The following is a 19883-nucleotide window of genomic DNA, read 5'->3' as shown; positions in this document are numbered from 1 at the left end:
CCCTAACTGGCACGGTGGTTTTAAAATAGCAGCTATTTTTCACAAGCAGCTGCTCAAAACAGATGACAACATTTGGAGTCTATTTGTGATTTTGTATTGTGATTGTGAATAACACGCTAAATAAATGTGGTCCTCTGATCTAGACAAGAGAGCAATAATATTTGCTGGGATTATTTAGAGGCAAATTTAGGGCATTGTTGTTGGGCTTTCTTCTGCGTTTGTTTATTTTTCTATTTTTATGTGCAACCTTCAGGGTTGCATTTTTAACAGGAGGCAGAAGGCGAGAAGTCATTAAAACACATTTGTAGTAGTAAACATTCTGTGTTTGCCAGTGTTTTGGATTATGTGAGCTACAAAGGAACGCTATGCTCGCGGCACAAAAGCTTTGTAATACACAAACGAGTGTAGATGTGTGGATGCTGAAACGCTAGAGCAAGAGCTAGAGGTGCTAGCAACACCGGGGTCATGGGTTTGGCACCCAGACATCACACATGAAGACGGGAGAAAAATAGTCTGTGTCTGAGTCTATGAGTCACTATGGGTAAAAAAAATGTCTGAAAAACATTAAAATATCAATAAGTAACATGGCACACGGCACAAAACTCACAGCAAAATATGAATTTATAAAAAAAAAAATAATACACCTGTATATGACCTCCATTTCACAGGTAGGTCAGCTGACACTTTAGATTTTAAACAATAATGTAGATAGTCTTGATAACAGATGATACATTCTGCCAGTTATTCAGATGAGCCTCAACGGTGCGAGAGGGTTTTCTACAGTAGCCGTGGCTGAAGGCATGTTTGTGCCTCTGGGGTTCTTGTGGTCATAAGAAAGACCTTTCTACCTTCCTACATTTCTCAACATTATGGGTCATCTTGGCAATGGCCCCATGTGGGAGAGCGAGAACCACATGTGCACACACAGGCTTACAGACACAAACATACACACACACACACACAATCTCTTTCTCTCTCTCTCACACACACACACACAGAGACATACTCATACCCTCTCCTTTCCCCCTTATTGGTGGTGGTGGATAGGTGAGGGGGTGGGGGGGGGGTACTCTCTGAGCCCATCAGTCCTCTCTCCTGGAGTACCCTGGCATTGCGGTATGAATCACTCCATAAAATATCACTCATTGTGTTGACTGCAGCTGTAATCGGATCAGCTCTCTCTCTCTCTCTCTCTGGGGGCTTCCATGCCCTGCTCTGCCCAGCCCTGCCCTGTACATCATACTGGCCGCAGTTCTGCTGGTTCAGGGGACCCTCCTGCGGCGACTGATTGGCTTAGAGTAATAATATCTGGAGATGTGCTGCTCAGTCAATGGGCCAGATGCTTATGTGATTTTGTGGTGCTTAGTGAACAAACATGTTCTCAAACAGCAGATTAAATTTGTAAAGGGGATTACAAATGAAAGATTACAAATACCAATCTTCAAGGAATAAAAATACACAAATACACAAAAGTCAACCGTTTTCAGCAGGTCTTGGTCTATGTCCAAAATAATACGGTTCAGGCACAGTTCATTTGTCACTCATTCTATGACAGGTAAATGTGTCTCCTCAGAAAAAAAATACACAATATTTCCACTATATTGATCTCTCTCGCTGAGAAGATCCAGCTGACAAACTGGTGCTCATCGGTTTCTCTATCAAGAACTCTTTTCGCAAAACATGGCCTCACTAGTGGAATCACAAACACTAGTGTCTGGAGCTTAAATGCTCCATTGTGTCATGGAAACCAGCACATCTTAGACAACAGATGTTGCCAGAGTTGCCAACTTCATTAGACAAAATAATTCCCCTTCCAGACGTGTGTTTGTTCCTGGGCTCGTTGTGTGTGGCGTGTTTTCTCTGACCCTCGTCTCTGTCTCCTCCCCAGGAGTCCTCCTCGGTGCCCTCACAGATCGGCGTGACCCGGAACTAACGGGATTACGGCGGCAGCCAACCGCAGGAGAACCAGTTGGTCAGGATCAACAAACGGACACAGATACAGAGGCGGGAGATAAGAACAAAGAGCGGCAGCATATCAGTCTCGTGCGTTTACAAGCCTCGTGAGTTTCACAAGGAGCTACTGTTTGTCTGCCTTTCCGTCTGTCTGTCTGTCTGTCTGTCTGTCTGTGTCTGCCGGTAATTTTTTACATGGAACACTTGTGTTGACATACTGAGGAATACCACTGGAGAAGAGCACCTGTTGGAATAACACGTTTGCTGCTTTTCTGTCTCAAGGCGTTTTGAGAATCTGACAAGGAGTTTCCTCGGGAGTGGTTGTATTTGTGTCTGTTATGTTCTGCTCCCACCGGTCGGTCCTCCATGACTTCCTCTCTTGGTCTACGTCCTGCCGCAGATAAAGAGGTGAGGACTGAACTGTCCAGGAGAGCAGAAGCAGGACACAACGGATGACGATGGCCAAGGGCTCCAGCATCTCTTCACTGTCCCAACTGGGAAACCCGCTCTCAGTCCTCCATCTCCTGGGTGGAGGTATCCTGCACCGTCTTTGCCCCCCGCCCCTCACACTCCTCCGCTTTCTCATCTGCACCCTCGTTCTATCGGAGACTGCTGGTAGTTTACCGGGCCTGGAGTATGACTATGGCTCGCAACCCAAATTTGTCTGCACCCCCATTCCTGCAGACGCAGACCCTTCCTGTTTTACTCCAGGAGACAGCCATAGTCCTGGTCATGGCCCCAGCCACGGAAGTGGTCATGGCAACGGTCACAGTACCGGCCATAGTAACGGACACCACGGACCGACAGTAGGGCGCGGGATCATTTCGGACGAGGCCAAAACCACCATTCTCCACCTGCGCGAGAGCTTGGTCCGGCAGAAGGAGACCATTCTCGACCAGCGGGAGACGATTCGGGAGCTGACAGCCAAGCTGACGCTGTGCGAGGGCTTTGGCAGGGGTGCTGGCGGTCACCATGACGACGAGCACCACGGCCTCGGGCACCACGGGTCCTACCACGGCCCCTCGCATCACTATGACGACCACCATACGGACCATCACACGGACCACCACACGGACCACACTGATCATCACACTGATCACCACACTGATCACCACTCTGACCCCCACTACCCCTTAAACAGCCACCGGGACAGCAACAGGGGCAAGGGACCGTACATGGGCCATCATGGATTCTCCCCTGACCAGACCGGGAAAACTCTGCAGGCGCTGAAGGAGAAACTAGATGCCCTACAGGTGAGCGTGATGTCTGTTTCACTGGGGGGGGGGGGAGTGACAGACTTGGAGAATAAATGGACACAAAGTATAATATAATAAGTACTTCAGGAAATACTTATGAAAGACAGTCAGATCACAGTTTGAATTGATAGATAGATAGATTGTTAGATAGATAGGTTGATTGATTGAGAGAGAAAGGGAGATAGAGAGGAGATGTAGAGAAGAGAGTCAGGGCAAAGAAATGTTTCCATTAATGTATTTTTTTGCATGTTAAGAGTCATCCTAAAGCTGTCTGAAGGACACCATCTTTCTCAGACTGTTGACTCGTACTTTAAGGACAACACCCTAAGAGGAGATTCTCATCCCCCGGTCTCACACTGTGCTGCTCCACTCTGGCCAACTACAGATCACGGCACCATCAACAAGTGCAGCTTGCCATTTAACAAACGTCACTAATGGGATATTAGAGTTTGTTATCCTACCCATTGGCCCAAAACCTCTTTGTTTGCCTGGCCAAAATTTGTATTTCCAATTATCTGAATCCCCCCCCCCCCCCCCCCCAGGTGTTGTCTCCTTGTGTCTGCTTGATGGAGGAAGTGTTTGACCCGTTTGACCCATGTTGCAGTGGCCCCAGTGTGTGGGGCGCTAGCCACTACTGTCAAGGCCAATTAGCGTGATCTGCACTGACATGCCATTAAGCAGTGTATTCTGTCGCCAACCTAAGCCGGATTTTCTCTGAGACAGTCAAGGAAGCCTGAGAGAAGGGAACAGGCTTAAGATGTCACAGGGCCTTCCTGCAGAATGTGCAGCATTGGCACGCAATAGTTTTTTTTATTTATTTCAAGGTGCCTGTCTGGTGATTGATACACAGGATTTATCAAAATAAATAAATTTAGTCAAAACAATAGTTCATGATTTTAGATACTGTCAATGTAAACAGAACATTTTAAAATGTATAAGAACAGTTGAAATTCAACATTCAGTTTTAATGTTTGATCTTTTTTGTTCTTGTTAGGCCCGGAATTCCACGAGTACCTACTCCAGTTCCTTGAGAGACCTCTTGCAGCGCAGAATCAATTTACTGGAGGAACAGCTTCACCATTACTATGGCTCACACCATGGTGGCTATGGTGGTAACCATGACAATCACCATGGCCATGGTGGCCACGACGACCACCATGAAGATCATGATGATCACCACGAGGATCACCATGAAACTCACCATGAGACTCACCCTGACACTCACCATGACCCACACGATAACCATGACGATCATCACCACGACCGCTTCAGTCATCGCTATGATCGCCACAACACTCACCACGGTGACCACCATGATACTCACCATGATAGCCACCACGATGATCACCATGGTGGTCACCATGACACTCATCATGATGAACACCATGACGACCACCACAGTCCCCACCATGACAGCCACCACGATGACCACCATGACAGTGGTCACCACGATGACCACGGCCACCCTCCTGCGACGGGTTATGGTAAGCAGCCGCCAAGAGGACCGCCTCGTGGGTCTGCCAAACTGGACTCTGTTCTAAGCCAGCTCCATCACCGCAACACTGAACCAGGTATAGAAACACCTTTCCATGACTCACCATGTTCACCAAATAACATAACAATTAACTTATTATGTTGTCGCCCCTCACAGAGCTCTAAAATTAAATAAAATTAGGTCTCTCTTAGGTCTACTCTGGCATAACACACATGAGCAGACTCTACCAAACCTTATTCATAATAGCTTTAATAGAACAGTTGTCATCAGTACCCTCCTTACTCTCTCTTGACAGCTGGTCGTCCCAACCCCAAGAACCCGGACGCTTTCCAGATCGGCTTCCCCATGCGAACCAACTACATGTACGGCCGCATTAAGCGCACGCTCCTGAACGAGATCTTTGCTCTGACGGTGTGCCTGTGGCTGAAGGGGGGGAACGGGCCTGGCATAGGCACCCCCTTCTCCTACTCCGTCCCCGGCCAGGCCAATGAGCTGGTGCTCATTGAGTGGGGCAACAATCCGATGGAACTTCTGGTCAATGACAAGGTCAGTTTACTGTATGTGCATGTGTTTTCAAGCGAAAGGGAATCTTGTCCAGTAATTTTATATTCAAATGCATTTGCATGCATGTATGCAATATCCTGTTAATTGACACCAAAATACAGTTATTTATTTCATTGCACCTGGAATCTGGAATGCAACCTCGATAAAGGCTGTGTGCCGAAACATTGGTTACAGTAAATAAATACACAAAGTGGGATCAGAGTCTGAGGCTTCTCTATAGTTTTTTATTTGATAAACCCCCTGGCTGGCATCTCGACTTTCGACTTGGGTGTGGTGTGCATCCCTTCTCTAAACATTGCATGTTTTACTTTTATTGGCCTCTGTGTGTGTTCCGTTGCACCACAGACATTGATGATTTCTGTATGTTTGTTTGTGTCTGTGTATAGTAAGTACATACAAAAGCAATAATGTGAACCTGCAAGGCTGTTTGCATTGTACGTCAACAAACTGGTAATCCCAGCATCCTCAAACACGCTTTTCACATTGCTTAAGTTGTGCACTGTCACGCTGTCACGCCACTTAAGTCTTGTGGGACCCTACAGGACATTGTCCCTGACTCTTTAACCTTCCCATCCTCGTCAGTCTCCTTAATTACTTAAGACGCAGAGAGTGTGAGACAAACTACTTACAGAAACCAGAGGATGGGAGTTCACAGAAAAGAACGGCCTATGCTCAGGAACCGGCATTGGAGTTTGCCTTTTACCTGTCCTATGTCTTAAATTACTTCAGAAGCAGCCTGATAAAGTTGATTGAGATTAGGGTCTGAGACAATGAGATTTGGCAACAAAGCCACAGTTAAAGCTACAATGTCACTGTCCTTCCGTCATGGGTGACTTTGCCTAAACGACCTAATTCTAATTCTCAGAAGGATCTTATTGTTGGTTCTTTTTAATGTGGGAGAGAATGAAAAAGGCCTAGTTCTAGTTGTTTCAATTCAAACACTAAAAAGATTCCCTTGGGCATCTCACAAGAATGCAACAACAGGGTTTTTTTTGTGAAAGTGTCTTGATACCTATTATATATTTTGACTAAAAATCCAAATGTAAAAATGGTTGTTCAGAATTCCCAAACAAATTGAGTGGTTCAGACAAAGATTGTATATGGTGGAGCAAGATAGTTCGTCATAGTTCATGTCTATGGGTGCGAAATGGGGATCGAGTCCTGTCTGCATAAAGAGGTATTGATGAGTGTACGTAGCAACCGGCCAACAGCAGCAGAATAAATAACAGGTGCACAACTGATATAAGGCACAACTGATATAAGGTATTTTCTCCATACTGGAGTGCTCAAAAATGCTAAAAATGTACCTGAAATGGTCCGAAGGGTCTGAGGATCATGAAAACGTGCCCAAAATCCACATTCCTAATTCTACAGAACCAAGACCTTAGCATATGTGATGAAATTCTGAGCTATGGCCATAGCCTTCAATGGAACAGTCGCTGCCTCTGCACTGCATAAAGGGGGATTTTGACCCCCCCCATGCGATCCGGGTCTCCGGAAGTGCTCCTGATGAAATATCTTCCTCCGCCATATACAATCTTTGGTTCAGACATACTTACTGGTCCCCTAGTGACTGTATCCTTGCAGTAGTTATTTCTGATTCGAATTAGCAAAATAAATTTATGAAGGCTGATGGGAAATCAGAAGCAAATAATATGCAGTAGCAAATTACCAAAGTGTTAAATTGAAAGCAAAAACCACGTAGCATAGATCAAGAGAAACAACTACAATTGTAGCTTTTGTTGTTAGCATGTTTCTCATGGTTCTAGTCTTATTCAAGCCCAGTGTCCATGGGTAAGATGGTAAGATTGCAGGATCAATGCTGTAACCTATTCACAGGCATAGCACTGTGGTTCATTTGAACTTGAGTTCAAATTTTCAAATCTGCAGGGTGCTGCAGGGTCCAATGAGCTAGCATTTTAATATTTCTGTCTAACTCTCCCTCCTCTCTCTCTACCTCCTTCTCTGCCTCCAGGCTGTGACCCTGCCTCTCTCGATAACGGACAGTAAGTGGCATCACCTGTGCATTACCTGGTCCACACGGGACGGTGTGTGGGAGGCTTACCAGGATGGCGTGAAGAGAGGCTCAGGAGAGAGTCTGTCCGCATGGCACCCCATCAAACCCGGTGGAGTTTTCATCCTTGGCCAGGAACAGGTACGGCCATGCATCACTGAACATGACAGCTGAACAATCAGAATCAGAAAAATTTCAATGGCAAAAGGTGTCCTTTTGGAGTCTTTATACGGAGGTTTAAATAGGCCATTTATTTAAATAAATAAATAAATAAATAAATAAATAAATAAATGTAATACATTTAAATAAATACAAATTTCAAAACCTCCACGTATAAAGAATCCTTGAGACTGGGGCGAGAAAAGTGTAACCTTACTTTATTTTAAAGTATGCTGAACTAAGCTGGTAGCAGAATGTATAAGCGGAAAAACTCAATCTGCAAGGACAAACATTTCAATTAAGATCCTCATTAGTAAGACATTCCTCAGTTTCCAACAAAGACACAGCTGCTGCTAATGCACTATAATTGGAAACCATAATAGGATGCCTTGGGGTACCTTCCAAAAAGCAAGTCAGAAATAAACATTCATTCCCCTTTGGTTAAACAAGACTGTAAATAAAAGATACACACATTTAGTATGTTGGAGCATTGTGTGTCGATTCTAAGACATTCTTCTCCACCTATTTGTGGAGAGAACACCTGTGAACAAAAGCACAGCTTACCATGTGCTTTCAAGACAGCCATCGTGGATCATTGTGTTTATGACCGAGAGCGGATTTTGGATTGAATTTTTCATGGTAATTCATGACTGCTGTCAGTGACTGACAGCTCCCGGTGACAGGCTGAGCCAGAAATGTTTAAATGTGTTGACATTTACAGGGACCTCTCTCCTGAACAATATTCATGTCATCTCGTCACTGGCACCCCAAAGTGTTCATTTTGTTATGAATGATTGACATTGGCTTCATCTGGATTTTGCGCATCAATAGATCAATATACTCTACACCATACACTGTTATACGTGTCTAAATATATAAATATATATAAAACAATCAGTGTACCGGTACTCATAATGTATTATGTTTGGATAATCATCGATAATCACTGGCTCTATTGACAGGGCAGTGTAATGACTATGTTGCCATGGCAGACAGATGCGAACACCATAGAGGGCTTCAAATCTCCTTTGCATAGTTTGGTTGATTTTATGTTGTGTGAATGAAAAGACAAGTTGTATGTGTACCATGTGAACACAAACTAATTCTTTGCTTATTGTTTTGTTTTGCTCTCTGTGATGCAGGACACCCTCGGTGGAAAGTTTGATGCCACCCAGGCATTTGTGGGTGAGATGTCCGATCTGCAGCTGTGGTCTCGAGTGCTCACGCCTCAGGAGATCAACAACCAAGCCTCTTGTCGATCCCACTTGACAGGCGACATCATTACATGGATGGAGTCGGTGGTGGAGTTGCATGGCGGGGTCACCAAATACCCCTTTGACCCCTGCCACTGAGGCTGACCGTACACAGCAGAAATGAAACAAAATGGCTGCCATTTTGGGCCCGAAGACTTGGGAGGCGGTATGCGTTGGCTAAGGCAAAGGCATTGCCTTTGTGCGTACTGTATAAATGACAGAGAAAAAAGAATGACAAAACAAAAGAACATAACACACGAATGGAGGAGAGGGAAAACGTGTGTTTCTCTAAGTCTCTAAGCGTCAAAGTGGCACTGACTAACCTGCTGTCGCTGTAAGAGTTCCCATACCTGCTAATAGGATTCACTATCTTTACACGGGACCCTGTAGGACCTGGTATTAGCCGAGCACCTTATTAACTTAATGAGTATTGGCAGCATCCCCATGCATGTACTGGCTTTGTGATATATCTCTCCCCTGGGCCTCACAGTGGTACTGAAAATACCAAAGTCCTTTTAGGCATGTCCCTCCACTCTGTGGCCATATTGCAACGCACTTTGGGCACTTATTGGGAATCTATTTTGGGCAGAACCGCACATGCGCAAGGTTTCACGACACCAATCTCGCTCCAGCTGTGAAATCACAACACATGATTGTTACGATGTATACACACCACATGATTGGCACAATGTATTCACATGTCAACTTTTGGCCATGGAAGGGACGGGACAACTGCCATATTGGCGTTACGAACCAACATCATGCATTTTAATGGAGGATTGTTTGAGTTCTGTGTCTTCTCATTAGAAAGTCTCTGAAACAACTACTGCTCAGACAAAGAAGAGATCTGCACTTTATATTGAATTGACTAACAGCAACGAGAGGATTCATGCAAGAGTTCAGCTACACGCTACGTTTGCAGTGTTGTTGTTGTTGTTGTGTGTTTGTATTACTGCCCTATTTCTAAGAGCTGGTGTGTGTCTTTTTTTTTTCTCCAAAAGTGGACCCATGCTAGGACTGTGGGACTATGGGGGAGTGTTTCTACGCCCATATTTTTTGTAGGGGCCTAATTTCACAACGTAATAATCACACACACCCCTAGCAGGGGATTCTTTTTTTTTTGTTACAAACTTTGTTAGATACGATGATAGTTAATAAAATAAATGAAGGTGCTCTTCCCATCTGCATTTGGTAAAAAAAAAAGAAAATGGTCACTATACAGTTAAGTGTGACAATAACAAAACATGTTTGTGTAACATTGGATTTTTTTATGTTTCATGTTTTGTGTACATATCGTGTTTATAAGGGCGTTTCTAAAAGATAAATACTTTTTACATATCAGTGTGAACACATAGATTTTCTTTTTTTCAAAGTGTGTGAGCAATAAGTCTGTATGACAGATCCATGGGACTTGTAGATACCTGCCTGTTCACAAACAGATTAAATGGCTCTAGGAGCTTCGGAAGAATGCTAAAAACTCCATGAAACCCCAGCTTAAAGCAAGATCACTGCGGCAAATTGGTTCTCTGATGAGGACTGACCTTCTCTCTCGCTCTCTCTCTGTCTTTCATTTTATCGCTCTGTGTATGTTATCACTCACTCTTCACCATCTACTGCATGACTTGAGTATTTGAAACGCACATCCAAATATTAAGTCAGACACTAACCAAAGGAACTTCTTAGTAAAGGACAAAAAGGCCACAAACTGTCACTCCTCAGGCAATCAATCTATTTCTTTTCATGGTCAGTGTGATCTTTATAAGCTATAAGCTTGGTACCTGAAACATCACACATGCTGTGAGAAATGAATCTGTTTTCATAGGAGTCTTGTTCCGTGCAGTTCTGTGTTTTCTGTTTCCACATTTATGTTTCCTATGTAAACACCAACATTGTCAAAAAGAGATACTTGAATAGATTTATGTCTGCTACAGTGAAAGTGTTAAAGAACTTGTAAATATATGAATGCCCCTATTACATGGTGCACATAGGGAGTGGGCAAAACAAAAGTCTACTTTTTAATGTTTGTTTGTTTATTAAAACATTAAAAAGTAAGAGGCATTTAGTAGGCTACATGCATAAGAGGCTTCCATGGCTTCAAGTGTATTTAATGTGTGATACAAATATTATGCAGTTCATCAGTCCTGTTTCATTTTAACCACTGTAGCCCTGCTAAAAGGCTGTTCTTCTTTAGCACGGCAATGTCCTTCATGTTTACTACTGTAAGTCTCCGTCACAGGTTAAACATTACTCCAGCATCTCACATCCACAGCAGAATAAAGGCCTCACAGTTGCCATGGTGATTCTGCCATATTGTATTCTGTATAGCGTAAGAGAGCCCTTCGTTCTCCTAAAAAAAGTATATATATATTTTGTATGTTTCCTAATGCACTTTTTTTCTGGAGTTCTGAACTAAGTATTTGAATTATTTTGTAAAAAAGTAAAAATAAAAATATCATATCAACAATATATAAATATAAATATATATTCCTGACAGATTTGTAAATTGTTCCTTGTATATTTATACTGATTTTGGTACTGTACACAAAAATAACAAATAACCCTAGAACTGGTCACAACAGGTGTCAAGCTGACTAGAGTCTGGCTTGTTTTACAGCTTACCCTCCTCTCGCCTTGGTTTCTGTTTCAGTTTTTGTCTCTAAAAGATGACACGTTGTTAGCATTTCTTTCTTTTCCTTGCGTATTATATCTGTGTCCATGATGGTGAATATCAAGTGTGTAATTGATAACCATAACGTATGTGTTCAGTCATGGGCCCCTATACTGTATGTGTAAAAGCCAAAATGTACACAGAGATTGTAATTTTTTGACTAAGACAAAATGCACTTATTCTTATGGTAATATGTACATAAAGGGTTTGAATAAATTAAATTGCACTGAAGGGTGTCTTTTTTTTATGAACCGCTTAAGCAAATTTTGCTTCTTCTTAGCTAGATCTTTGCTAGATCTTATTAGATATTATTTGACATTAAATGAAACACTTTTGTCTGCTTTCTCACTTTCGTCAGGGTTTTTTTTTCCATTAATTTGAAATTCCAGGCTAACGAGTTTTTACTAAAAACGGTAACATCGAACTTTCTCAAAACACATCCAAATGACATGATTTGGACCTCAACTCAACGTATGTACTCCCAATCATCCGTAAATTGATCTAAAGTGCATTTTACTCCGGATAATTCCTTAAAATGTATATACTGAGGTATATTATCATTCATGTCCTTCGTGTATTGCATTGTTATACTTGAGCTATAAACACTTTCAGTTCATGAAAAGACACTTTGCCTTTAATATGCAGTAAGTGTGACACACATGGCACGCCCAGTAATGACACAGAAACAGACTACCGGTATATACATTGGGAATTATGCCACCAGTCACCTGGACAAACACCTATTGGCCTGTCACAGCCAAGCTGACCCTTTGCTAAGCATCGCTCTAAGCCAATAACAGGGATCACATGGGTTAACACACTATGAAATGTATTAACTTGATAGCAGGCATAGACCTATGGGTTTTTTTTAAGCTCTCTGGGCATTCAACTTTTAGTACAAATATATTACGAAAAGCATTATAATACATTTTATGAACAGTATATGTTTTTATTTCCCTAAAATATCAGTTTTTTTTCTTCAGTGACCCCAGAGTGAACTATAGTGATCTACAGTGTTGATGTTAGAGGAGATGTAATGCAGGTGGGCAGAATGTAATGTGAGTGGTAGCTAATTACAGAGGGAGGCCAGTGCTGGTGCCTTCGACAATTATCTGCCGGAGATGTTGTTCACCATTGATGGAGTAGTATTTGTACTCTTTTCAGACACAGTGAGCTCATTTCATCCTTATGAAGGCCCTGATGTGGTAATACAAGTGGTACGTCCACAGTGCTTGCAGTTATGACAGATAAAGAGCAATATCTGTCATAACTGCAAGCACTGTGGACGTACCACTTGTAGGAAACAGTTAGTATAAAATTATGGCAAAGGCTGTGAAATACCGCTGTGAAATACCGTAACATATGAATAATATCCTTTCTTCAATTTAAAGACATTCTCACAGCGGTATAAAGATATTTCACAGCGGTATTTCACAGCCTTTGCCATAAAACTAAACAGTGTAAAACAGAAAAAAATTCTGACGTGTAAAACTGAGTGTACATGTATGTATGGTACATTTGATAATTTCATACTAACTGTTTCCTGTTTGACTTGTCAATCATCGCGTATACAATATTTTCTCTCTGTTATGAATAGTATTCTTCAGACTTTGTTCTGTTCCTTTGCTGCATCATCCTCGTCAGTCATACCGGTCAGAGAAAGCCAAAAGCCTTCGCCATGGGGGTATACTGAACGAGTCAGACACAGCAAGCCAATCAAGTGCCCGTGATTGTGGACAGATGGAGCCTATCTGAATTCAGGCTGGCTGACTCATGTAAGGGAGAGGACCTGACTCACTTGAGCTGTTCAGTCTCTGTTGTCACACAGCTCCCTCTAGTGGCTAGGATGATGTAATGACATGAGGCAAGATGACTCAGATGTCTCCTAGGTCATAAACAGACACACTGAAATGGTAATCCAAATGTCTCAACAGTAATCGTTAACATATTGATATTGTTAATGTCAGAGACAGGCAGAATATATTTTATGACAGTCATCTGGTTAGGCATGTCTTAAACTGACGATACACGTTCCTTGGTATTTTATGCCCACAACGCCAGCGCTGCCTGGAAGGCACTAGGGTTAGGCATGGGTTAAGGTTAGGGTTGGGGTTGGGGTTAGGTTTAGGATTAGGTGCCTTTAAGTCAGCGGTGGCAGCGCTGCCTGGAAGACAACTTTTTGGGCAATGCTGCTGGGCCATGTTTTATCCTGAGTATTGTGGTTCTGGCGCATTCCCATTGATATCGGTCAACTTTGTTTTTTTTTCCTCTGGAGAAATGATAGCTTAAGCGAAAGTTCTGCTGGGAAGACTCATAGCGTAGACTTTCTTACTCCACCCATGCATTCATGGAGCCAATCTTAGCCTTTGCCTGTATTGTCAGGAAAGCCCCGCAATCTAGAGATTCACTCATTCAATCAGTGCTAGCCTATAGGAATTCAGCGGGCGTTTTAAATCTGTTCCATCTAACACTTCTTTCTGCTACTCAGTACGCCGACTTTGACGGTCCCTCCACAACCCCACCAGCCACCACTGCCAGCAGTCCACGTCCGTCAGACGCAGCACACCAACTGCATCATCTCCCCTTCGACCACTGCCACCTGTTGGTCCCCGTCTCGATGTGGGGGGGGTAGGCTCCCCACCCCTGCCTTCTTCCATCGGCAGGAGTCGAGATCTGCTCATTGCTGGACGGATCAGAGACGGGGCCTACGCCAAAGACTGTTACCTATTCAGGACACTTTATCATGCTTGTATCCAAGCTATTCCTTTTCATATTAAATTGTTAACTGATTCTATTCTGTCTACTGAGTCTTTCTAGCACTAGAACTTTAATCAGAAGGTAAATTATTATTATTATTCATTTAGAACCTGGAAAAGGTCATGTGGACTCCCACCAACATTGCTCAAAAATGCCCCAAGTATCTAGCCTGGTCCTACGAGACTTTCATAATGACATTTCATAATGTACAAGAGTCTGGCCACTTTCCATTGCCAAGAGTTAACTTCCTTGAAGGCGAGTACTCTGTTGAAGTTTAAACCTATTGGATCTGCCCAGAGCAACTCTGTAGCTGCCATAACCAATCGCTAACGTTTGGTTGTGACGTACATGTATGTCTGGAAACCAGCGCACAACCTCAATGTCATCGTTCTCAGTCACTCCCTCTGTTTGCTGATTTGACTTGAAGAATTTTGCAGGAGAAAACCCGCGAAAATACCGCAGACCCAGACAACGTACTGAAGGGAAAATTAAGCGGAAGTACTGTACATAGGAGGGCGGAGCCAGGCTACCAAGTATCATCACCTTTAGACCTTGATGAAGAATTACAGGTATTCTGTATTGTGCAGGTTGCACCTGTATAGACACTGGTATGACATACAGGCTACATTTGAAACTATTCTGCTCCAGCATTGTTGATCTTTAAGATGAACATCCAGTCAAACACACCTCAAGGTAGGAGCATGGATGTCTCTTGTTGTTGACTGGCTGGAATAGTGAACAGCTTATTTCGAGCCTGAACTGAAGGATCAGCCAGGGGAGGTGAGGAGAATGATATTTGCAGTGGCACCAGCAGTGGGGGGGGGGGGGGGGGGGTATTTAAATGAATAGTAATATATCGCATATAATATATTAGGGCCACATAAGAAGAGTTTGGCTCCAAAACGCTATATTCTCCATTTTAATGCATTTTCATAATTCATTTTTTAAAATTAATTGATTATTTTGTGCTGTGTGCACAATGGAAATATGATTAAATGTCATGTATATCCAACGTTAATTTTCTCGTGAACCGTTTATCACACCGCTATGGGAAAGCTCAGGTTCTACTCTTTCATGTGATATCTGTGTGATTTGTGTGTGATAAGTCTGTGAGCAATTCAACAGAGAATAATGGGTGTGAATTTGGACACATTTTGCGTCTGTCAGCCACATAGCCAGGGGTGGCCACAGGGGTGGCCAGAGTTTATGTTGAGGTGGCCGCAGTCATCCCTGTGGCCACCCCTTGGTGGCGCCCCTGGATATTTGACAAAGAGTGTGGATTATAGTCAAGGATCTCACCTTTAGAAAGGCTGTGGCTCTGTCTCAAACTGAATACTTCTGTCAGCACACTGCTAGTGTGCACTGAGCGCTTCCATTGGTAGAGCCCACTTTTCGATTAGTAGCCTACTGTCCCAATATCTGCACTACATAGTAGGCTATTTCAAGTAGGCTAGGTAAGTAGGGAGTTTGAGACAGCCTATAGGTCTATGAGTTATGGGTCAGTTATGTGAGGTTGATCTTGTTCAAGTTCCAGAACCAGGAACTGCATGCTTGTGTGCTTCCTGTAAAAATATAAATGGATATAGACCCTTTCAACAATAAAAAAAAAAAAGCTTGAACGTTCTATTTGGGTCCCAATCTACTTCCTCTGCATTAAGATAACATATGGAATGTTAAAACGGAAGCCTCATGATGCTGATAATAGAACTCTCTTGAAAGGGTCTAGTTCTTCATGGAGTGGGATGGATTGCTGGCATCCACATTCTGAACTTGACAGATCGTCAAACATTTTATTTATTTTGAGGATCTTGATTAAAACTTTAACTGAATTTAACTTGGAGACTGAGGATATGGTAAATCACATAGAAAAACAGCAAAGGCAGTAATTTGAGAACAGCTATTTGTGGGTTTCTTTGACATTTCGAGGGTTAAAACACATCAGCTATATCATTGTTGTTTTCCTCATACGATCAATTCACTTCGTTTTGAAGAAATGGGCCCTGACACGTTCTTCACGTTTAGGCCTACCTTCAATTGATTTGTCTGTCTCTCGTGCTAGATGGTTTCAACATGGTTTTAACGCCAGATGGTGCAATTTAAAATTAAAGCAGACAGCTAGTGCGCCCTCTGTTGCCTAGAGTGCGCAAAATATGATCAATATGATCAATCATAAATGTACAAAAAATGAATAGCCTAAATTATATATTAATAGGCTATATATTATAAATTAATAACACTGTACAAATATGCATGGTATGCATTATCATTACAATAAAAAACTATAAAATGTTGAAGAGTTTAGGCAAATATAAGTTGCCAAAGATTATGGTAGAACTACTTTTACCACTTTCACCATAAGCTATTACTGTAACAGGTCGCACTGTTGTCACGCCTGAAAGATGTCCTGTCATTTGTCAGTTGGCCAATAAGGGACTGTTCTGGTCTTTATATGTCATAAAACTACCATCAAAGAGCTCCTGGTAGTGATTCTAGTTCTGTCTCTATCAACTTGTCAAGAAATAGCCAAGTAGCCTACCTCGGAAATAGCAACCAGGCATATCATATTGGGTATTATTACGCAAGGTTGCCTAGTGTTCACTAAATTACTTAACATTAGCTTTTAGTAGTCACTAAAACTGATGTCAAATAAAATTAACTATGGAAAGTTCAGGGCGTCGATATAGGAACCTACAGGTTATGTTTAGTCTGGTGATATGATGTCATGGGTTTACTGACTCAGTGGAATGTTTCGTGTTTTCTGTAGTTGGAAAATGACGCGTCGATCCTCATGCGAGGAACCATCTTATGACAACAGGCTAGACCTGCCTATGCCCGTGCATGTAGCTTAGTCAGTAGAAGTCATGATTATTATTTTGCCAATATAGCATCAACCATCAAGCGGAGTCCAGAATAGGCTATCAGGGGAACTTCAGGACTGTTATTTTGAAAGAGATTTCATCCGAATAGTCCTGCAGTCCAGCAGGCTAGTGTTCCCCGCGTGATGGGCGCTGTGGTACCCGGCTGCGTTGCATCAGCAGCATCCCTCAGCTGGTACTCTCAAGGTCGCTGGCGCTATGCATCATGGGAGGGTTATCGGGTCCGCTCGTCGCACACCGGGAAGTAAACGGCCGCCCGAGCCTCACACTTTATTCGTGAATTAACTGGATCACGAGAACAGGGTGCATAGGCTTGGGCTGTGACGGAGCAGCTGTCACGAGATGTGATGTAAAAGCGGGTCACGGACAGACGCACGAAAAAAAAGAAAGCGAGGCAGCGCAGCATCTCTGTTTGTAATGGTAGGCGGGGGCGAGCCGGGAAACGTGCAGATAGTCTTGCCACCACTGTGTGTGACGAATACCAACGAGATTGCAGACTGCATTGGTGCCAGTGGGTCAGTGGAAAGCGCGGTCACGACCAAATTTACGGTAAAACGTTCAAATTCTGCCTTCATTTTGTGATTGTTTTGATCAAGTATGTGGCACGTGGGATTAAATGTGTTATCTTCAAATAGATCTAATGTCTACTGTTCTTAAAATGTTATATCATCGGTTGACCTACTGTTATTTGAGTAATATGTGTACATCATCTGGTTTGGTTTGGTTATCTGGCCCTCTGTTGGAGCGGTAGGCTGCTCTTGCAGTATCGTAGTAGTAGCAGTACAATTAATTCAACCGAGGCAAAGAGTGGGTGTAGGCTTCTCTGGGTGTTGGCATCGTTGGAGGACCTGTTGTACTTTTGAATGTTTCAAATCGGTCTTACCCTCATCACGTGCGTTTTTCGACAGCTTTACGGGTGGTGCTGATCACAGTAATTCTCTTCCATCGTGTATTTCATCCAGTGCTGTCTCTACTGGGAGCCCACGCATCTTAGAAACAGCTTTTGCTCTCACTCAAGATGGAGGGAGAACCGGTGAGTGTGTGTCTGTGTTGTAATTTATGATGTCGATGTTATGGTAAAGATATGCACAGCTGAGCACAATTAATATCACTTATTGACAACATATCTCTCCTAACACAAATGAGATCACTCTAGGTCTTGCACTTAAGGTTCTTGAGCTGTATTCCAGCACTTGGTGGTTTGGTCTGATGTGACTCATCCCCATCAATCTATACATTTGGTAGTTACATGCAAGCATGTTGTATAACGGTGTGCACTTGTGGATGTGTGCATGCTTGCACATAAATGGGTGCGTGTTTGTGTAAGCTTGGACTTTGTGAGATGAAACATAGTGTTGACATGGACTGAGAAGCATGCTTTGCATTGCCCACCATTATCCTCAGTAGAGGCAGAGTCATCCATATGTCCCTGTGAAACGGTCAGGGAGATATTGGATTCATGGTTCCAATGTTCATTTAACAAAGACCTCAGAGTGGGTTTTGACATGTGGGGAGAGTTGACATGCACTGTCAAAAACGGAAAGTCAGGGCTGTCCAATTTATGAAACCACATTATGTTACAATTATATAAGCGGTCTAGTTTTGCATGAAACTTAGCATTATTAATTATTATGTTCGAATAGTCATTCCAATTGAGCAATCCATTTATCTGATTAAATCAAGTGTATATCAATGTTTAAAAAAATGAAAAGAGGTGTTGTCAAAGTTATTTAACCACAAAATATGTAATTACACAAACTAGTCATGTTTGTCTGTCACAGTGTTATTACGTTTAACTATACATTTTGCCACAGCAATGAATTTATCCAACAGAATCATGTAAGATGATTGTAAAGCACCTAAGTGACTTCTGACCCAGAAAGGCAAATGATCACATGGACTTCATTGTGTTCCCAATGGCCTTCCCATAAGCCTTTAGATAATCAAGCAGCTATCAGTGTTGCCAAACGTTTTCACATGTATGTGTTTATGTTAGTTATGCTTAGAGACCCTAATATAACCCCAAAGGGTTATTTTGTCAGTTTGGATTCGATAGTGAGTGAGTCAGTCCTCACTGAATCAAAGTCAGATTGGTATAACTTCCATGTACAGTACTGTGTGTGAGTCATGGGAGTACAGTAATTCAGCAGCAGATGTCCAAAGACCCAGCCAACCCCATGCTAAGGCAGCCTGCATCCCCTGTGCCTTGGTGTCTTTTGTGTGACTATCGGGTGTACCACTTTGGGTTTTGGTCTATTTTAGCGGATGTCAATGCAGCTGTCACCCTCAGGCCGTTGTTATGACAACATGGGTGGAACTGAGAAAGTAAGGTTGGGCAGATTAAGCAGAAGAAGAACGGAGAGAGAGAGAGAGAGAGAGAGAGAGAGAGAGAGAGAGAGAGAGAGAGAGAGGACATACACACACACACACACACACACACACAGTACTGTAGGGTTAATTGTAAAATACACACACACTACCGTAGGGTTAATTGTAAAATAATCCAGTAGTGGTATAGCTATAGTTTTAATACATCAGATCAAGTTATTCACTGTGAAAATAAATATCCCACAATGCACTGCACACTATTGCCGTATAAAGATTCTTATCTAGACAATGATTGGGAGGATATTATGTCATATTTATGTTTGTGTTTTGACAGTAATAGAATGCTTACATTTTATTTGTTATATCCTGTTTGCCTGAGGAAAAGGGTGTAGGCAGCTATATTAAAAAGCAATAACAGGCGGGCCTTTAAGGCAGGTCAATGCAGTAAGTGACCTTGATACTGCCAAAGGTAGTAATACTGCAAAACACGGGCTACTTGTCCAGCTTGTCAAGTGATTGGAATTATGATATGAGAAGGTACTTGCATTTGGTACAGCATT

General features: G+C 42.7%; 2 protein-coding genes across 2 annotated transcripts in view; both read left to right on the top strand.

Annotated features, from left to right (window-relative positions):
- LOC143140430 (glyceraldehyde-3-phosphate dehydrogenase-like) overlaps window positions 1–19883 on the top strand; it is a 227536-nt gene that overhangs the window by 89625 nt on the left and 118028 nt on the right. The gene's annotated exons all lie outside the window — the stretch shown is intronic.
- On the top strand, window positions 2406–8793 carry LOC143140655 (uncharacterized). Its single transcript, XM_076301694.1, has 5 exons — window positions 2406–3206; window positions 4204–4780; window positions 5000–5250; window positions 7244–7423; window positions 8584–8793. Exons 1-5 carry the CDS (start codon window positions 2406–2408, stop codon window positions 8791–8793), a joined length of 2019 nt encoding a protein of 672 aa, XP_076157809.1.

Source organism: Alosa pseudoharengus, unplaced genomic scaffold (assembly GCF_046254945.1).
Source record: "Alosa pseudoharengus isolate Yale_2024_CS ecotype anadromous, Long Island Sound unplaced genomic scaffold, YU_APseudo_1.1 YU_APseudo_1.1_scf_23, whole genome shotgun sequence".
Taxonomy (NCBI): Eukaryota; Metazoa; Chordata; class Actinopteri; order Clupeiformes; family Clupeidae; genus Alosa; species Alosa pseudoharengus.
The sequence above is the reverse complement of the archived record's forward strand: the minus strand, read 5'-3'. Positions and strand labels throughout refer to the sequence as shown.